Source organism: Amblyomma mixtum, chromosome 8 (assembly GCF_055824585.1).
Source record: "Amblyomma mixtum isolate Tamu chromosome 8, ASM5582458v1, whole genome shotgun sequence".
Taxonomy (NCBI): domain Eukaryota; kingdom Metazoa; phylum Arthropoda; class Arachnida; order Ixodida; family Ixodidae; genus Amblyomma; species Amblyomma mixtum.
Genome location: NC_143019.1, coordinates 122,006,333 through 122,026,614, shown reverse-complemented (window position 1 = coordinate 122,026,614; position 20,282 = coordinate 122,006,333). Strand labels below are relative to the sequence as shown.

Sequence of the window (20,282 nt, the reverse complement as noted above, 5' to 3'; positions counted from 1 at the left end):
TGAGCACCTCACAGCTTCGGCCATGATTTTCAATGCTGCCACATCTTTCTATACCACTCTTTGTATTCGTCCAAACACGAACCGGAGTTTCGAGAAGACCGAGTGATACGTGGCGGAGTAATATAGTTTCATGGACGCACTACTTCAGCAACCTCCGCAGCGTTGCCTGCTATGTATGAAACGGAGTATAGTCACATTCCAGCCATGCACATGTACCCTTTTCGGAGCAGCTCTGTCCAGCAGTTGCAACGGCATAGTGAAAGAAAAAACAGTGATGGTGAAAATGCATGTCATCATTGTGCAAGTCTTGCATACGTGTTCAAGCAGAACAAGGGGCAAAGCATCTTGCCTCTTGCATTCGCCAACTTTTACGTTTCAGTGCTCTCAAATATCCATTACACTAGGACGAACACATAGTTGGCATCACGACTTTCTTTTATGGTGCCTGTAGTACTCATGGTACGGAACTGCTTTCTGTACTGGGATGCTCTGCAAGACCCGTTGAGGATGCAGCTGGATTTGTCTGTGGTGCTTCGGGCTTCTTGAATAAAACCAGTTTGCAAACGAGTCTACCAATGAAAGCATGGAATGGACTTTGTAGCAAATGGTGTGGGGAACACAGGGCCTACTTTGTTTCAAGGATGTGGCTAAGTTCTTGGCTAGATAACGCATTATTGAAGAGTTCCATGCCTAGGATATCTGAGCACCTTACCAAAACTGCAGTGGAAAAACTGATGGCTTCCCAGCATCTTGTTTTGAACTGGAATAGAAAATGAAATTACCAAGTCAACACATACAAAAGTTATCTTCCTTCGACCATGCTGCAAGTGGTGTTCATAACATAGCTCACAGTTCCTGTATCGCTCCATTTTATGTGACTTGTGCTGAAGACCCTTAGAAGCATTACCTAACGGAACAACCGGAGGAGCCGTGCGGTCCACAGGATGTCGCTCGCCAAATCCTAGCACCTGCTTGATCACTTCTAGCCTGGGAGCAAATTGGTTCGAAGCATGAAATCCTCAACAGTTCTGGCACCTGAGGATTCTGCCGGCGAAGCTCATCAAACAGTATAAAACCGTTCTCTAGAGCTATGTCTATGCAATAGAAAAGCAGCATCTTCCACCAGCGCACGCACTTCATGAGGACATTGTAGGATCCGATGAGTTGGTCTGATTTGCCGACTCCAAGCATGCCCACATTGTAGTCATCTATGGGTTGTGGCCTCCCGATAGAGTTCTGTCCACTTATGCTCCACTTTTTTCCTTCGTTTGGCAAGAACAAACTCATTTGCTGTGTGGGCTGCAGACATCATATGCTTAATCCACCTGGTCTTACCTCTTGGCAGGCGGGGTGCTCAGTCTCTACAAACGCTTCCGTTCGCCATCGCGAGCGCGTTTCGTAGCGGGCGACATTGGAGCGCTCACGGGCGGCATCCTTCCTCGACCAACGTTCAGAGAGCAACTTAGGAGATAGCTGTAGGTGGCACGACCATTGCGCAGTCTTGTGACGTCATTGCGCATGCGTCGTTGTTAAACCACCTAAGGATTGCGCATGAGCAGTGTGCACGCTGAGTGGGTTTGCGCGTTTACTAGATATCATGAACTGCTGTTCATACATCTACTACTACACCATTAACTATCATTACTGACTTTTCAAGTAACTATTAACCATTCTTACTATCATACTGATTCTTGACAGGTGCCGCGGACGGACGGACACGCTGGCGAGTCCTGAGCCATAGAAGGCTTTCGCCTTAATATTTGTCGGCGTATCAGCCGCCTCTGTCCATACAGTAATGAACGCGCGACCAAAACCAGTCATTGAATGGACTTCAGCCTTCAGGTCACGTACGGAGAGTCAGGGGGCAATGCAGCAGCACGTATATGCGCCGCGCGCGGCTGCTTGGGCAGGTGGGATGTCCATGTTTAATTACCTTACCACTCCCCTTCCTTACTTGTTGTTCGGCGGGCAATACACCCCTTCGCTTGCCCTGGTGCACTGCACACGAAGACCTGTCTTCGCAGCCTCTGTCAGCGTCGAATGCAGGAGGCCACGCCCGCCTCACTTTTTACGCGCAAGACGCCTTTCACCAGGTGCCAGGAGGTATTTTTGAATGAACCCCTCGCTCATGCGGCTTAATATATATACGCCCCGTATTCTGGCTCGCTGGCGTCGCTACACAGAGGAAATGAGTAAAGTGCCCTCACTGCGCGCTGCTAACGCGCGTATCCCACCTCCTGTGGGATGCCCTGTCTTCGCCACAGGGCGTTCCGAGGTCCGACCACCGTCTGAACTAGCAAGTGATTCTGATGTCCAAATGGTGTTTGCAAGACCCTGAGCACTCTGTCTACTACTCCCCGTTACCCCGGGCCGACGTACCAAGGCCATGCATATGCGCCTTACCAAATGAAGGACTTTCAACTCATCAAGTTGGGCGCACGCGACTGCCTCGATCCCTAGCTCCCGGCACCTTGCGTTTCTCCGCATCCTGTCACAGCCTCCTTGCACGGTAAGGTTGGCATGAGCGGTTTTTGGAGAAATTAAGGAAATGGCGCAGTAGCTGTTTCACATTTAGATAGACACGTGCACCTTAACTTAAGTGCAACCACGCTGTGAGGGATGGAAAGAAGGTGGAAGTGAAAAAGAAAGCGAGAAAGAGCTAGGAGCCATGGAGGAGAGTGGAGCACTTGGTACGTACCAAGAGTACTGTCCTTTTCCTAGCTTTCCTCAAATTATATATTTTGTACTATTTTGTGCGCGCACGCCAGTGCAGTGACGGCTGTAATGCTTATGAAAACCAAGAAAATGCTAGCGGCGGCGTGGGGCACATATCAGATCAAGTCATGGATACAGCCGAGGCGGATGTGCTCGGAACGCTGCACATAAGCGGGACCTCATGAGCCACAAAGGCGCGGCGGGATGATCAGAGAACGCTAACGCATTGTGCGCCTCAAAACGCTGCCCGTATGTGGGAGGCCGGTAGACGTGTGGCGCGTCGAATCGATATGGACGAAAAAGACAGAGGTGATGAAAACATATCTTAATTGGATCTCGCTCTTTCGGTTAGCTGCTGAACTTTCGGGTCTGAGCCGGGCTACATTTCCTTCGCCGGTGAATCGTCAAACAGAATGTTTGGAAAAATAGGAAACCTGCTTTCGAGACGCTGCCCGCAGACGCGCTCTAGTCATGATAGCATTCTTCCATGCATTCTTCCTCCGTTCGGCGAGCAACGCGCAGCGCGTAAAAGGTCAAACTAAACGGTATTCCTCACCGGACATTTGGCCGTAATGAGTGCTAAGGAAGTTTTAAAGAAAATTTCAGTGCAGTCCACCCATAGAGTAACATTACTCTATGGTTCACCTCCTTTATATGATGATGATGATGATGATGTAGCCAACGGGCGGGCGCCTACCCAAGGAGCATGCCAAGGAGGTTATATTAAAACTTCTGGAGTGGAGGCCCCCTATGCATGCATGCAGAAACAGGTGAAGCCAGCCAGACCGACCGGCGGCCATCTTGCCAGGGGCGAAAACAGGCCGTGGTGAAATGCGCGCCAGCAGAGAACGACTAATTTTGCGATTTTTTTTCGCTTCAGCCGCAAGATTAAGTGAGAAACATCTTCTGGCAGGGATGTTGCTTCTAAAGGCACTAAATTCGCTTGTATAATCTCCCTTATTTTCACGTGAATTTGCCTGAAAGGCTCTGGTAGGCGATTTCTCCTGTTAACTGTCGCTGCCTTGGAAAGCTGGTAATTTTCTCAACAAATCGCGTAAAGCGTGTCGTTTCAGCTAGTTATGCAATGAAACATTAGCAGTGATAGGACGGAAAATTAACTGACGAACATACTCTTTACTGGGAAGGACAATTAAGCGTTTACAGTTCTGTAATCCATGGTAAGATTCTCGAATATCTAAAACATGCGGAAAGAAACGAAAGCAACTGCAATGGTTGAGCAGACTGTCATTGCTGCCTGGATTAAGATCTGCTGTACATAGACCAGATCACCAGTACTACTGACACCATTTGGCCCTGCAGTTTAATTTATGAATACCAGAACTGCTTCATGGTGCCATAAAGCTGTGTATGCAGTTTGTGTTTCAATTTAAGCCGAAAGGTTGTTTAAACATGAACAACAAAAACGTGCTTTACTTTCATTTAATCAGGGTCCCATGGCAAATTAAGGTAGAAAGGCAAATATGAAAAGCAGCAAGTTACGGAAACAAAAAATTACCGACGATTACGTTACTTCCTAATGCGAAATTTGAGCGCAGCAAATAAGCTGTTTCACCTTTTCGATAGATTGAGGCAACGAAATCGAGCAACACATGTATGCGCTATCACAGAATTTTTTTTTATTTTTCACACGTATTCCTTTAACAAAGACTCCACTAACAGTTCTTGACAGTCATGAAGGAAGCTTTGTGGTCGGAGAAATAGACTGATATATGTTCGACTTGGTACACCAATGCTTGATTCTCAAAGACGAGATCTATACAAGTGCCTCGCGAGGTTGTCACAGCCGTGGGACGCGTTACGAGCGAGAGGAACGGGATGTTCTCCCGCATAAGTGTTAGGAAATTGCTGTTTGTCTTTATGTCAACATTAAAGTCGCCCACTACTAACATCGGTGTGGATCGATGGACGGTTAATGCGAGTTGCAGGAAGTGCACGACGTCTTTCGTGAGTGCGGTAGGGGCGAAGTAGGCAGCTACTACCAGCAAGCCGTTGGGCAACTTTGCGGCGCACAGTTCGCCAACTTCATGTGACGTGCCAAACATTTCGACTGGTATTGCAGAGAGACCTGTGCGCAAGTAGATAGCGACTCCCGCCGCTCTGTTGTGGTCTCTGCGAGCACCACAGCAGTATAGGAAATCTATGATTTCGAGAGGCTCTTCGGGATCCATCCAGGTTTCAGCAAAGCAAAGTACAGAGGAATGGCGCAGAATGTGATCGTGGTGTACGTCCTTGGCATGTGCGGCAAGGGAGCGTACGTTAAGAATGTGGTTGTGAATGATGAATCAAGTGCTGCCAGCGAATGACGCGTCCATTGGCTGTCTGCGTGTGTTACTGATGTGTGGTTAACATGTTAAAGGTCAGTCTACTGAATTTTATCGACCATATTTTCTTTGCGGCAACCGATAGCTCTTTACTCAAATTACCGTTTAGCCAGCTGTGATGCCAAGGAGTGCGGTAGAACATTTTAAAATAGAATTTATTAATGTGGGAACACATCTGTATGAGATGGTAGTCTCATCTGGCAACCATCTGGATTTCCACCGCGCGGCGACAAACATGGCGGCGCCCGTCGAAGCCGGACCTCTCGCTTCGGACTAAATTCTCGTTTTTGCTGCCTTTTTCAGTGCGTTCACTGGCCATAAATGGGGCGCCTGTCTTTCGCTTCGCCCCATCTCGCCTATAAGAAAACATATAAGAGATAAATTTGCTTTATTTTAATAATTAGAGTGACGATTCTGCCGCTCCTAGGCCTAAGTGGAGAGTCGGTTTGTTTACAGCAATGGTTCCCGTCCTGACGACCAGATGGCGCCACTATAGGCTGAGTTTATTTTTGTGTCTCTGCTAGCATACGCTGAACTAAAAGTGGGAATATGCCTGCGTTTTGCGTACGTGTAACTATAAATATTCATGTGATTTACAGAAAAAGCGAGCGGTACGCCTTCTACAGTTTACTAGAGCAAAACGTGCGTTTCTCTGACATTGGGGCATACAAATGGTACGTAGTATATTCACTTATGCTTCTACAAAAAAAAAGACTACCACTTTCTTGAACAAAATGAACGTTTGGGGTCGCCACCATGCTTTTTTACGCGACTTTTAACGCCGAAATAAAATATAAATTCCTGCCTAAACTGGGCGCAGACCCTTCGTTATTGATGTTATAGGGTGCCAACTACCAGAATATGCCATTATTTATACACTCATCTCGGTGAGTAGACTGACCCTTTAAAGGGGTGGAGACACCAAATTTGTGGTTCGCGCGTTCTTAGTTTCAAACGTTTCTTATGGCTCCAGGAAGCATGATACACACTCAAAGATTCATATATTCACAGTGAATAATTTATTATAGCATTTTTAGGTGAACGATTTTCGGTTTCGGTTTCGGAACGCCGAGTTGTACAGTGACGTCACAGAGGGGGAAGATCAACTTCTTCGCTTGGTCACGTGGGCCCACAAAAGTTGTGACGCACCTACTGCTGCATCGTCTGCTTTCCCACACACGTGCTGACCAGCGCATATGAAAACAAACAACTGCACGTCTAGTCCCAGCAGCTCGGATTCTGACAGATCTGATTCCAACGAGTGAGGACATCGACTATTTTTTTGTTCGCACGCTAATATCGCCTTCGCGAGTTCGCGTGAGGATGCGAAACACATCGCTGCGACGCTCTACCCAAGCTGCGCCCACAACCGGTGTCACACTTCGCTGCCGTGCAGCAGTACCTGAGCGCTGCTTGGGATGGTGTACAAATATAACAAGAAAAGACAAGATCGCTTTGTTATCAGAACTGCCAGCTATACTCGAGCAGCGACAAAGCATGTCTGCTTATGTTGGGAGCTTTCGGCAACGGCACCGCTCGCGGGCGCTCCGGGCGACGAGCTCTGCTGCTGCCTGGCTGCCGTGGTCGTCGCTAGGCCTATAGCCTGTTTAGCAAGCGGCCGGCGCTTCGGAAGTCGCCTGCGCTATAATAAAAGGCCTACTTTTCACAAATAGCTGTAGTGTTAACAGAATCATCTCACAATAAAATAATAGTATGGTCAATCTCCTCGACGCCTTCGGCAGCGGAGCTAGCGGGCGCCAGGCGAGCTGGACCCCGACGTCGCGCCAGCGGCAGCTGCTAGGCGCGGTTGTGAGAAATTTGCGCATATCACAGTTGTTACCTCTACTAGCAGCTCAGTATTGGTCAGCGATCCTCAAAAATGCCACTTTTTTTTCACATTTCTTGTCCCATGGTTTATTATTTACGTCAAGAACACTCTTTAGCTCGCTTTCGGCAGACGGTATCCAGGCTGACCTACCGGCCGGCAGACTCGGCGTACTTCACGTCCGCACAAGAAAATACAAAACAGATATGCTACCAGAAAGGATGCTTTCTAGATTCGAGATACGACAGCATGACTGTGCTAAAAGTGGATCTTTCGGCAGCGACACTGCCTGCGGCAACGCCGGCTGGCGACCTGCGCGCTGGTCCCAGACTGCCCTAGTCGTCGCTAGGGCTAGCTGCTTTCGCATATCGACTCCGCAGCTGAGGGCGCTTCGGGACTGGCCAGCGCTCAGAAACGTGCTCCGCTCGGCACCCCTTTACTGTGAACTCGTCCCATAATAAAAGATATTCTCGATTTCCACGACGTCTTCAGCAACAGAGCTAGCAGATGGCAGGCGAACCGCACCAGGTAGCAGCAGCACAAAACCGGCTATGGGATGAAATTTGCTTGCATCGCAGTCATCACTTCTACCAGGAACTCGGTATTTGACAACGATCGTCAGAAACGATGCATTTTTGATATTCATATATCCCAGGGTTTGCTATGAACGTGAACAAACAATACTATCGCGTTCTTCAGATGCCGGCGTTCGGCACGAAGACTGGCGCAGGCCGCCCGGCTCCAAGGAGTGCGCCCTATGTCATCATGACGCTGCCGCTCTCCGCGCTCGCATTGGCTGCCGCTTCCCGTTGTTGTTGCCGCGAGCGGCCCGCCGTTGACATCTAGCAGGCCGGACGCAGGCAACGAGCTGCAATCGGACGTTGCGACGCTGTTCGCAACGGCGCGCCGCAAACCGAGCAAACGCGGCTCGCTGGCGCGTCGACTGCGCTCACGCGGCTGTGCCCCGCTCATCGTACGTCACTGTATTTTGGTATGACGTCACTAAAACTTTATTTTTCTACACCCCTTGTGACGTCATGGTTGATGGCGCTAGCGATGGGTCTAGATCGGTGAGAGTGAGCATTTAGGTAATCTTTGGAACCGAATTAAAATATTTTTTAAACGTTTGTTGCGTCCAACACCTGGCTGTGACTGCCCTTGCATACACAGGAATCCCATAGCAGGCTTTTTATAGCTTCAAAATTTGGTGTCTCCACCCCTTTAAGCTTCGCCTGTAAGAGTGGAACGCGACAGCGTCTTGCAACGCTGCCAGGGAGTCCACAGAACGCCATCGCCAATTCGGCTGTACGCCTTGCTGGACGGTAAATTTATTTTGTGAGGAAAGGAAATGTATCTCTCTCGCATATCTGGGTGGACACCTGCACCTCGCCGTAAGGGAAAGGGGGAAGATGGGAGTGAACGAAGACGCCGTATTAGCTAGACGCGCCTTTGTTCATTCCAAACCATTCAGCTGGCATTACGGAGTGGCTAGCGTGCTCGTATCGCACTCCGGAGACCCTGGTTCGATTCCCCAACTCGACCAATTTCGTTCTAGGTTTTATTGATTTATGCGGTCTAACTAGAAAGGTTAATTAGGCTATTTCATATTTATATTATTGTATTTCTATCCATCGTGTTCTGTCATTAACCTGTCAATTGTTGGAACTGTCTAGGATGTTCGACACAACGTATATGAAACGAGCAACGTCTTACTGAGTGGGGAAGTGCGTGGTGGTGGAGGGAACGCGGCTTCGTACTTATCTGTTTTTTTTTCAGCAGCGTCTCCTTTCGCGGACGCTGTTGTCGCTGCGGCGCGCGTCTTTCTTTTCTTTTCTTCTGACCTCTTCATTCTCCTCTATATGAATTAGGCTAATTGATTAATTAAGCAATTAACTAAACTCAGTCCAACTTAGTTGCAGCATCACTATACGATCCCTTTGATTGGTTGCATGGTTACTAGCCAAAGTACAATTGGCCCCATTTGAAATTCGCGCACTGTGACGTCACGAGCATTTCGACCAATTGAAAAGCGTGACATTGGGGGCGGAGCTGGTTACGAGGCCGACGCCGACGCGAAACCCAGGAACGGACGCCAAAGAGCTGCGCTCTAAAAAATGTCTGCCTCTCCCGTAACCGAGAGTAGAGTAAGCATGAAATGTTTACGGGCCTAATGTCATCTCGGTGGACACCCGAACCACACCGTACAGGAAGGGAGGAACGCCACCACCCGTTCAGCGCGATGCCTTGCCATTTGAACGCAAGGTTTTTTGAGGAAAGGAAATGGCGCAGTAATTCTCTGCCATCTCGGTGGACACCCGAACCGCACCGTAATGGAAGGGAGGAACGCCACCACCCGTTCGGCGCGATGCCTTGCCCTTTGAACGCAAGGTTTTTTGAGGAAAGGAAATGGCGCAGTAATTCTCTGCCATCTCGGTGGACACCCGAACCGCACCGTAATGGAAGGGAGGAACGCCACCACCCGTTCGGCGCGATGCCTTGCCCTTTGAACGCAGCGCTTCTCCCCCGGGCCCCTGTGCGCCTGCGCGGCTTTGCTTCGATGCGCGAAGCCTCTAAGCCTCTTTCGCTTTGTCTACACGACTCTGCCCACAGTGACGGGATTTGAAGGCGCAGGCTCCTTTCCCAAGCAATGTAGCCCTAAGTAAGCCGAGCACCAGGCCGGGCCATAGCTTGTACCCATTTTGAGAAAACCGGTGGGTACCCGGCCGGTGGCGGGAGTCGAACCCACCACCTCCCGAAGCCGAGGCGGGCGCTCTGCCACGAGGCAGATGACTGGAATTCAGTGCCCGGATGACTGGAATTCAGTGCCCGGATGACTGGAATTCAATGCCCGGATGAGTGGATTCAATGCCCGGATGAGTGGATTTCAATGCCCGGACGAGTGGATTTCAGTGCCCGGATGATGGCTCTCGGTCTCGGCGTGACGTCACACTGCCGACAACGGGGGCTAAAAGCATTTCATGCTTAAAAATTCAGGGGCACTTTGACTGTCTAAAGTGCGTAGAGGCGAAAGCGTTTTCCGCACCACTTTCAGTGCTTCTGTGGCACTGGTGGCGTAACATGTAATTGAGTACTAATTACTAAGTGATGACAAATTCTTAATTAATGATTAATTACTGATTAATGCCTGAATACTAATTAACTGCTAATTAAGCTTAAGCTTCGCCTTTAGTAGTGGAACGCGACAGCGTGTTGTAGCGCTGCAGGGAGTCCACGGAACGCCACCACCCGTTCGGCGCGATGCCTTGCCGTTTCAACGCAACGGTTTTAAGCATGAAATGCTTTTAGCCCCCGTTGTCGGCAGTGTGGTGACGTCACGCCGAGACCGAGAGCCATCATCCGGGCACTGAAATCCACGCATCCGGGCATTGAAATCCACTCATCCGGGCATTGAATTCCAGTCATCCGGGCTCTGAAACGAGAACATCCGGGCACCGTACGAGACTTAACGAGATTTAACGAGACTCTGTAAGCCCTCCTACGCGACCGGCATGCAAGCGCCGGCTGGTCTCCAAAGGAGTCACAAAAAATAACTGCTGCCAGTGCCTTCTCAATGTTTATCAAGATATCAGTCGCTGTGCGTTTGATAATGCACGGAATTATAATTTCCGATTTCTAATAACGCGTGCAAAAAGCACATAAATGCCACGATACACTTCGTTGTCATACGTGATCTCTTAGAGGCTTCGCGCATCGAAGCAAAGCCGCGCAGGCGCACAGGGGCCCGGGGGACCCAGTTAAAAAAAACCATTGGAACTAACTGGATTTCCAATGCGTTCCAATTGGACGAGTTCAGTTTCCAATTGGTTCCAATTGGACCCTTTGGGATTCCAATTGGTTCCAATTGGAAAGGTGTTCCAATTGGATGGTCGAAATGGACTATCCAATTGGACCATTTGGGTTTCCAATTGGTGAGCCCAATTGATCTTACCCATTGCATCCAATTGGCCCGCCGAACTGCACCCAATTTATCCAATGAATGTTTGCATGTGTGACGAAAAAGGTAGAACTAATATGGTACTTACAATAAGAGCAATCAGCAGCTTAGCCTAAAAAATTTTGCTCATCACCTACACCACCACTGGAGCTGAAATGAAATTAAATAACTGCGCTCAGTGGGCAAGCACCACCGGCCCCAGCATGAGAGCCTAATAAATTGGGTATATAAGTTGGAGCAGAAGTGTGTTCTCTGGATGTACATATTGAGCTAATGTATGCTACTAGTGCCTGAATGTGCAGTGTTGCTTGTGTGTGATGTATGTGTGTGTTGGCATCGATTTCCATAAAAGCATGTTAATTTCAATTCCGTAGAAAAATGTTGATTGGCAGTATACCCAGTCAAAAAAAACCATTCGGACCAATTGGTTTCAGACACCATTGGAACCAATTGGCTCAAAAGCCAACTGGAACCAATTGGTCTTTCCAATTGGTTTCTAGCCAATTGGTTCCAATGGTGCCCAAAAATCAACTGGTTCCAATTGGAAATTAAAGAACCCCAGGTGGTCGAAATTTCCGGAGCCCTCCACTACGGCGTCTCTCATAGCCTTAGTCGCTTTGGGACGTTAAACCCCATAAAAACAAACAAAAATCTCAATGGCTTTTTTTGACTGGGGAGAAGCGCTGCGTTCAAAGGGCAAGGCATCGCGCCGAACGGGTGGTGGCGTTCCTCCCTTCCATTACGGTGCGGTTCGGGTGTCCACCGAGATGGCAGAGAATTACTGCGCCATTTCCTTTCCTCAAAAAACCTTGCGTTCAAATGGCAAGGCATCGCGCTGAACGGGTGGTGGCGTTCCTCCCTTCCTGTACGGTGTGGTTCGGGTGTCCACCGAGATGACATTAGGCCCGTAAACATTTCATGCTTACTCTACTCTCGGTTATGCGAGAGGCTGACATTTTTGAGGAAAGGAAATGGCGCAGTAAATCTCTGTCATCTCGGTGGACACCTGAACCGCACCGTAGAGGAACGGAGGAAGTGGGAGTGAAAGAAGAAAGACGAAGATGGCCCGTAATGAAGAAAATGAAAATTGTATTTGAGGAAAGAAAATTACGCAGTAACTGTCTCACATATCTCGGTGGACACCCGTCAAAATTCAGGGGGGGCGGGGGTGCACTTTTTTGACCTAAAGTGTGGTCACTGATGTGTAGTTAAGATGTTAAGCTTCGCCTCTAAGAGTGGAACGCGAGAGCGTCTTGCAACGCTGCCAGGGAGTCCATAGAACGCCATCGCCCGTTCGGTTCTACGGCTCGCTCGTCTGTAAATTGGTTTTTGAGGAAAGGAAATGTATTTCTCTCTCATATCTCGGTGGACACCTAAACCTCGCCGGAAGGGAAGGGAGGAGGATGGCAGTGAGCGAAGACACCGTATTCACTAGACGTGCCTTTGTTCATTCCAAACCATCGAGCTGGCATGGCGTAGTGGATAGCATGCTCGTCTCGCACTCCGAAGACCGGGGTTCGATTCCCGAGCTCGACCAATTTCTTACTAGGTTTTATTTATTTATATGGCCTGACTAGAGAAGTTAATTAGGCTAATTGGGTAATTAATCAATTAACTAAGCTCAGTCCCACTTACTTGGAGCATCACTATATGGTCCCTTCAATTGGTTGCATGGTTACTAGCCAAAGTACAATTGGCCCCGTTTGAAATCGGCGCACTGTGACGTCACGACCGTTTCGACCAACTGAAAAGCGTGACAGTCTCTGTCGACAACTGCTGCTTACAACGGTGAGACATTAAAGGCTTTCGCCTTAAAACTGACACATAAAGAGCACTCTCAAGAAGAGCAATGCCGACTATCTGAACCTGGTGTATCTATACTGCATGCATACCAGAGTCACTGATTCTTAAATATAATTAGTCTGGACAAGAGAGTGCGCACCTTCTCTTTGCAATTTCTTCGGTTCATCTCCTTAGCAATGTGATGAATTCTGACCTTCAGATAGAGTTGTGCAATTTTCTTGGACATGTTGTAAATATCTAATGGGAAACATGATAACATGGCTCGGTATACGCTCCATTCCAGCAAAATAAAGTGCTGAAAAATTGGCTGTGGCTTATCTAAGGTTAAGCCTGGATATCTCGAAGCGAAAAGCTGCGGCAAGGCGGAGGAGGAGCCGTGCGTGTAGCGAATACGGTGCTGCCTTAGAAGGTTGCTTTAGAGACATACTGTGGAGTGCATTTCTCTCGGGTGTACACCAAGATATGAGAGACAGGCATTTGCTTTCCTTAAAAGCAATTTTCATTTCATTTCATTTTCCTTAAGGCCCTTACAGCGCGCGGTTCCGGTGTCCACCGTGACATAACGCAGTTCGCGCATGCGCACGTGCTTTTTTCTCACGGGGCCCACGCTACGCTAGCCTCGGTGTTTCCTAGTGAAGCTTTTCGCTTCAAAAGCGCTATGAATTGTTTTTTGTTTTTGTAATGAGAGTGTATGAAGCTCTTGCTTCTTTTGCCGCTTGTCCTGAGCATTGTGTCGGGTGCTTGGGCCCCGTCAGGCAGAATGCATCTGCCTTTTGCCCCTGCATCCGAGACCTTGTTGTCTAAATAAAGATCTATCTATCTATCTATCTATCTATCTATCTATCTATCTATCTATCTATCTATCTATCTATCTATCTATCTATCTATCTATCTATCTATCTATCTATCTATCTATCTATCTATCTATCTATCTATCTATCTATCTATCTATCTATCTATCTATCTAATCTATCTATCTATCTATCTATCTATCTATCTATCTATCTATCTATCTATCTATCTATCTATCTATCTATCTATCTATCTATCTATCTATCTATCTATCTATCTATCTATCTATCTATCTATCTATCTATCTATCTATCTATCTATCTATCTATCTATCTATCTATCTATCTATCTATCTATCTATCAATCAATCTATCTATCTATCTATCTATCTATCTATCTATCTATCTATCTATCTATCTATCTATCTATCTATCTATCTATCTATCTATCTATCTATCTATCTATCTATCTATCTATCTATCTATCTATCTATCTATCTATCTATCTATCTATCTATCTATCTATCTATCTATCTATCTATCTATCTATCTATCTATCTATCCATAGAGTTTCTTACTATTACCTAGAGGGAAAGCTGGCAAGCCGTCTATGGGAGTTTGCATGGAGACCCCACGTGACCACCTCAGCCACCATGGGCGCTCAAAGCATCATGGGGCGGTGAGCTACTTGTTGCGGAACTGTAACTTTTGGCCAAAAAATAATAAAAAAATAAAGCTGTTTGATAGCTACAAACGTCCTAACATTCAATATCTTGTCTAATGATTGCAACAAACGAGCAGAAAAGCATTTAAGTGCAAAGTTTGCCTAAAATAAGAGACGACTCGCTCTCCTATTGGCCAAGTGATGAACACTAAAAAAACTAATATTTCGTAATTAACAGGCGCACTTTTAAAAATAAATATGTTTTTAAAAAAATGTTGTTGTTTAGATACTTTAAGAGGTTTTTTAATGGCATTTCGGAAGAGTAAAACCTTTTATTGGCGTCGTGTGTCGTCGCGTCTTCACTACTATGGCTTTTGCACACTGCGTTCGCGCGAAAGTCGTCTGCGCACACACGAACTACGTTTTCGGAATGAAACGCCTTAGTACTGCCACTCTGTGTTTCCGAAAAAACTACGACTGTGCCGCAACAAGTAGCTCACCGCCCCATGATGCTTTGAGCGTCCATGTTGGCTGAAGTGCAGCGCCGCCAGCTTTCCCTCTAGGTAGTAGTAAGAAACTCTATGTATCTATCTATCTATGTATGTATGTATGTATGTATGTATGTATGTATGTATGTATGTATGTATGTATGTATGTATGTATGTATGTAATCTGCACAGTTGTGTTCGTGCACATGCAGGATGGTGTCGGGGGCGGTCGGGTGCGATCGACCAAGCCTAGTACACTGCTGCACAAATACAAATGAAACGTTAATTATTCCCTGTGCCTTGACGCGATTCGTACATCCAAATGCGACGCACGACCCCACCATTGACGATGCCGTCGCTTGCTGTCCGTTGAAGAAACAGTGCACTAGCACAACCGCAGCAAAACACCACGGAGCCACTAAGCTGTACGGCGGACGCTACGCGTTCTGGCTGTTTCCTGCCCCTGGCAACATGGCGCCGCGTCAGTGAGCGCCGGCTTCACTTTTCGAGCGCCCCCTCCACTCCAGTAGTTTTAATATAACCTCCTTGCGCCTACCTTTGGTGCCCTGGCTGGATAGATACACACATAAACACCACTATCAAACGCGAAGCGGCAAACACACACGCAAATACCGACGAAACAGTACTGGTCAACGTTTCTAGATAAAGACAGTTGGAAAACTTGCTCCGGGTAAGCGGCCTCTTTCTGTCGCCGAATTCATCTCAAAGAGATGCAAGCGCCATCTCTCGGGTGGTGGGAGTACCGCGTTTGTTTTCTGATGGCCTCCGTGACCAGCTCAGGCATCGGTACTTTATCAATGCGCTTGATCTCAGAGGCCACGATTTCTTTTCACCGCCGCGGCGCCCATTGGCTGCGCTTGGTCCACGGTGGAAGGCTTGGTCACAGTTTGCTGCGCGAATGATTAACTTTAGCTCGCGCCTCGCATCGTGTGCGCTGGGGGCGGCTGCTTCAAGCCGCGCTCATCTACGAATTGCGAAGTCCGCGTGCGATCTACGTCTGGGGTACGTGAGGGCAGGATGCTCGAGGTTGAGCTTTTGGCTGTAAATATCGGAAAAAACTGGAAGCCCTTCTTTCCGCGGTTTAGAGAAACATGACGTACCGCTTGCCTCCTCGTAGTTTATGTTGATAATATTATCTAAAAACGTTGAGCTGGGAGTAGCAGACGACGCGTTCATCCTAAAGCGACCGCAGCGCCACTGCCTAGACGGCGATCGTGTGGGGCCGCCCTGCTCCCTGGCTCGCCAGCGCAGTTTCCCAACTGTCTTTATCTAGAAACGTTGGTACTGGTCTAATGTCGCACCAGCGTCCACCACTCTGTCAATCGGCGCTTCGTCGCTGCAACTGCCGCATGGTTTGCCGCACCACGAAGCTAGCGCCATCTTTATAATCATCGCGAAGAGGGTAGTGGGCATCCTTTGCGTTTATCTGTCTAGCTATTTTTCTACAAAGTAAAGCATCCAATGAGAGCGCGTGGATTTAGCCGCCAGGGTTAATTCGTATATTCGGTTCGTTCATTCTTGCGTTTTCTTCGTACTGACTGTGTTTACTCCGTTACCTCGTTGTGCGTACCTCAGCCAAGTGTAACAGAGTTGAAATGCCGACGTGATCACCTGTGAGTGCCCAACGATGAAGCCACTGCACACGTCATGGAAACAGCGCAAGGCGGCGACGACAGGTCGAGCGGTGGCGTCGACCCCTCAGAAAGCGCCAGCAGCTCAGATCAAAGCGTACGTGCCTCCCTGCGATGTTCTAGTTCAAACGTCGAGCGCTTCTCTCAGCGTCTCACCACAAATCGCCTAATCGAAGTGCTTTTGATCGGGGGGCCATGCTAGTTCTACTTACAAAGTTTAACTGACTGCGAGACGACGCTTGTTCAACTCCCGAAGTAGACCCTTCGTTAGCGTAGGAATAACATGTTGGCTTGGAGGATTGATCGTAGGGTAGGGGACGAACATGCAAATTATGACAGTGTGCGGAGCTCGGAGTCGAATTTGGGATCTGTTTAGGGGCTCAGTACAGCCTGGGTTCAGCATGCGTACTTTACCGCGCGTTGACCAGACTCGCTTACTTCGAAAAAGGAAAGTGTGTGTCAAGAGCTTAAGCAATGCTCGTCGAGATCTGTAGCTGCTAGGGGCATTTTTTTATGCACCCGACTGCTCCCGAGTGTTCGTGCGAAATCTGAAGTTCGAGGACGGCTGTATATGAACTCTTCTTTTGGAAGGCGCTTCGGGAAACTGGTTATCTGGGTGCCATTCCGACGTGAACTGGAGCAGTCATTCTGTGTACCGCTTGGGAACTTATTTTTGTTTCCAAATCTGTCGGCGTTTGGGGTCTGCAAAATACATACCGGTTTGTAAGAGCATGAGGCAACGAGCATTTCAGTCCACTTTAGTTCCGCATAAGGAAAAAAACAGCGACTGATACTCACTGTACTCTCTTCAGCAGTAGATTGACTTGCCATGTTTTGTGTAGCGTTGCAATCTTGTTAGTGACGCTTTGCTCATGTCTGCTGTAGGGCAGTTTCATATCTTTTCCATCTCTTCAAGTGCTGTGGTCAGAGATTTACAATCACATAGCTGGGTTATATAGTTTGATCCCCATTGCTGCCAGGGATCTGCCAGTATTCCAATTAGTGCAAGCTTTCCTCTGGCCTGGTGTTTTGTGGAAGATGTATTTAAACCCACCTTGTGCAAACCAAACGTGTTAGCCTTGGTGTTTTTGTCCAAGCCACACTTATGCCATTAAGAATCAAATCGTCACAATTACATGGTTGTGTTAGTGATGAACAGTGCTTCTTTGCTGTGATGTCTGTGATAAACCAACGAGGGCACATCTTATGTGTTGGGGACTTATCAACCTCGTCATGTCTGCAGTATCTCCTGTGATACAGAGTGCAAAATTGTGAATGGTTTTCATCAAATCTTGCAGGACTACTCGAATTTAGCTGCTAACACACTTGAGGAAACGGTCTTTTCCAACATAATTATGAAATCAAGGCCAAAGAGTCGGCTGCCACAGATGCACGAGGCCTCCTAAAAGACGAATTCGTGCAAAAGCAAACCCTAGTGGCGAAAAAAGAGCCTGAAATTTGTGGTTGTCATGCTCTTGATTTACTGTGTGCACCTGTGTATCTGCAGCCAGTTTTGTTGCCCCTTTGACATTCAGAAATCATTAATTGAGCTAAATTTAAATAGGCTGTAAAACATCTTTTGATTATTAGTGGTGAAATTTTAGAAATTCGTAAATTTGAAGGAATCAAACACTCACTAAAATCAAGGAGTTTAGGGGAAGATTTCTTTTTTTTTTTATTTGTGGGTTGTCAATGGGAAATTTGTAGTGTAATTATTTAAGGATGAAAGATAATTGAATAAACAGTAGCAAAAAAACCGAACCCACGACTTCCGAATGTCTTGTCCAGTGCTCTACCAACTGAGCTACGGCGGTGGCTATCCAGTCTTCTACTTTCGAGGGTATTTATGTTGCATGTAACCCACCTTGACAGTGTTCACCAGCCACCCTTGGTGATTATTTATTTTTGTTTTTATTTGTACATACTGCAGCCCCTACAGAGGTTACAGCAAGTGTGGACAAATGCAAAACGTCATAGATACAATCAAAACTGTAAGGCATGGCAGAAAAATTAGAGCACCATAGTTCAAAACATAGGGGACACTGCACAGATTGGGAGCTTGGGAACAGTCAGTAATGATGTTATTTATTTATTTATTTATTTATTTATTTATTTATTTATTTCAGATATTGTCAATGTCATTGGGTTTTTTACAGGATAGGCACATAGTAAGAAGGTACAGATCGAATACAAATGGAATGGAATACATTATAAAACACTGTTGGTTGCAAATAATTACATGAGTATGGGAAAAAAATACAGATAACAGAAAATAAAACACAAAACGATAGAGCATTTTTCACAGAAAAGGGTGCAACTTTATACACTGTAAGTAGTGTGTTCATACAGATGCTGTTATATGCAGTGATATGATTGGTCTGTTGTACTTGTCTAATCATGTTTTAATTATCGTGCAACTGTTCTTCTGCCAGAGTTACAAATTTCTGCAAAAGTGTGTTAGTAGCGATGGATGGGTTCAAACCATTCCATTCTTTTATGGAAAGCGGGAAAAATGAATATCTGAAACAGTCGGTTCGGAATGCGTACTCTCTAAGGGTTAATGGGTGCTTGTGCCAGGATGGTCTGGATTCATCTGCGGATATATATAACGAAGTATCTATGTTTAATGTGTTATGTACTATTTGGAACAATAATTAGTTATGGCATGCATAAATCTGCCTATTTGGAGGGAACGCACTGGACCAAGCAATGCAATCCAATGTTCAGTGGTACTTTGAAAGAAACTATATTTAAACACGTTATTGTGAGCAAAGTAAGGTGAAAGATTAAGATTATGATAACTTATTGTTGACGATGGTATGGCACTAGGGGTGTACAGGGTCAATCACACTTAGAGGGAACACGGGTCCGCGTGGCCACGTACCTGCGGAGTGCCATTGCATCTAACCCGTTCATGAATCAACGCAGAGTGGCGCACGAGAAGAGGGACCTCGACATGGTGCTTCGTGTCATCAGCCCCTTTGCATGGGTTTGCCACCGGCTTGGTCGCAATGGTGCTCCGCTTGTGTAAAAAAATATTTATATAAAAAAACATGCAGCATGTTTTCACGTTTAGCTAATAGACTTTCTCAGTGTTTTGTGTGTTTTTATAAACGCAGCTGCACAGTTCAACGGCCCAGTTTGGCTGCAAAAAAAAAAAAAAAATTGAACGGTTGTTGAACTTTTGAGCCTGTTCTATCAGTCAACAGCCCCATAATACTTCTTGGAGCAATTTAAATTTTAATGCAAGCTGTTTTATACGTCCAAAAGAGCGAGGTATGGACAAGTACCTCATTTCAGGTCTTTTTATGAAGCCATTGGTATGACTGCATTCCCTTTGCTCTGCAAAACCAGTGGTCGAAATGGCTCGGAAGGGATGTCATTCAATTCCTGGAGTCGTTCTGAGTGCAATTTCGCCGTTTTTATACATTTAAGACATGCACACAGCTCATGCCTTATATAAAGGGTTGTTAACTACGGCGGTGGCTGTCCGAGTCTTCTACTTTCGAGGGTATTTATGCTGCATGTAACCAACCTTGACAGTGTTCACCAGCCACTCTTGGCCATTATTAATTTTTGTTTTTATTTGTACATACTGCAGCCCCTACAGAGGTTATAGCAAGAGTGGCTGCCTGTGTGCAGCCACGTGGAGCCGTGTTCCCTCTAAGTGTGACTGACCCTGCATCTGTCGCTTTAGATTCGGTAGTGTGAATGAACACCGCAGTACAGGCATTTTAATGATTCCAGTTGCCGGCTAGTGGCGAGGGTAGTTATTTGTAGTGATTCGAGGGCAGAAGAGGACAAAAAATCACGCTGATACTTATTGCGTATGAAGCGAACTGACTTCCTTTGGATGGCCTCAGTTTTCTTGATGTCTTACCTTGTAAGGATTCCACACAAAACAAACATAGTCAAGAATTGGGTGCACTAAAGATTTATATGTTAGTAACCTGGTTTCCTTCGGAACCACAGGTGTCACGTGACACGGGATCTAATGGTGAGGTGGAAACTGGGTGATAATCCTCCTATGCTACCTATATTTAACTT

General features: G+C 46.8%; 1 protein-coding gene across 2 annotated transcripts in view; it reads left to right on the top strand.

The window, feature by feature from the left end:
- The first annotated feature begins 2,709 nt into the window (after positions 1-2,709).
- Positions 2,710-20,282, top strand: part of LOC149334173 (DNA polymerase theta-like) — a 107,962-nt gene continuing 90,389 nt past the window's right edge. Inside the window, exons 1-2 of one of the 2 annotated variants that reach the window (XM_089555046.1) lie at positions 2,710-3,024; positions 16,180-16,332. In XM_089555046.1, the coding sequence (XP_089411172.1) occupies positions 16,232-16,332 (101 nt within the window). In that variant the 5' untranslated portion in view covers positions 2,710-3,024; positions 16,180-16,231. Of the gene's footprint in view, positions 3,025-15,985; positions 16,333-20,282 lie in introns of those variants that run through there. The other variant, XM_089555047.1, reaches the window with a different exon arrangement.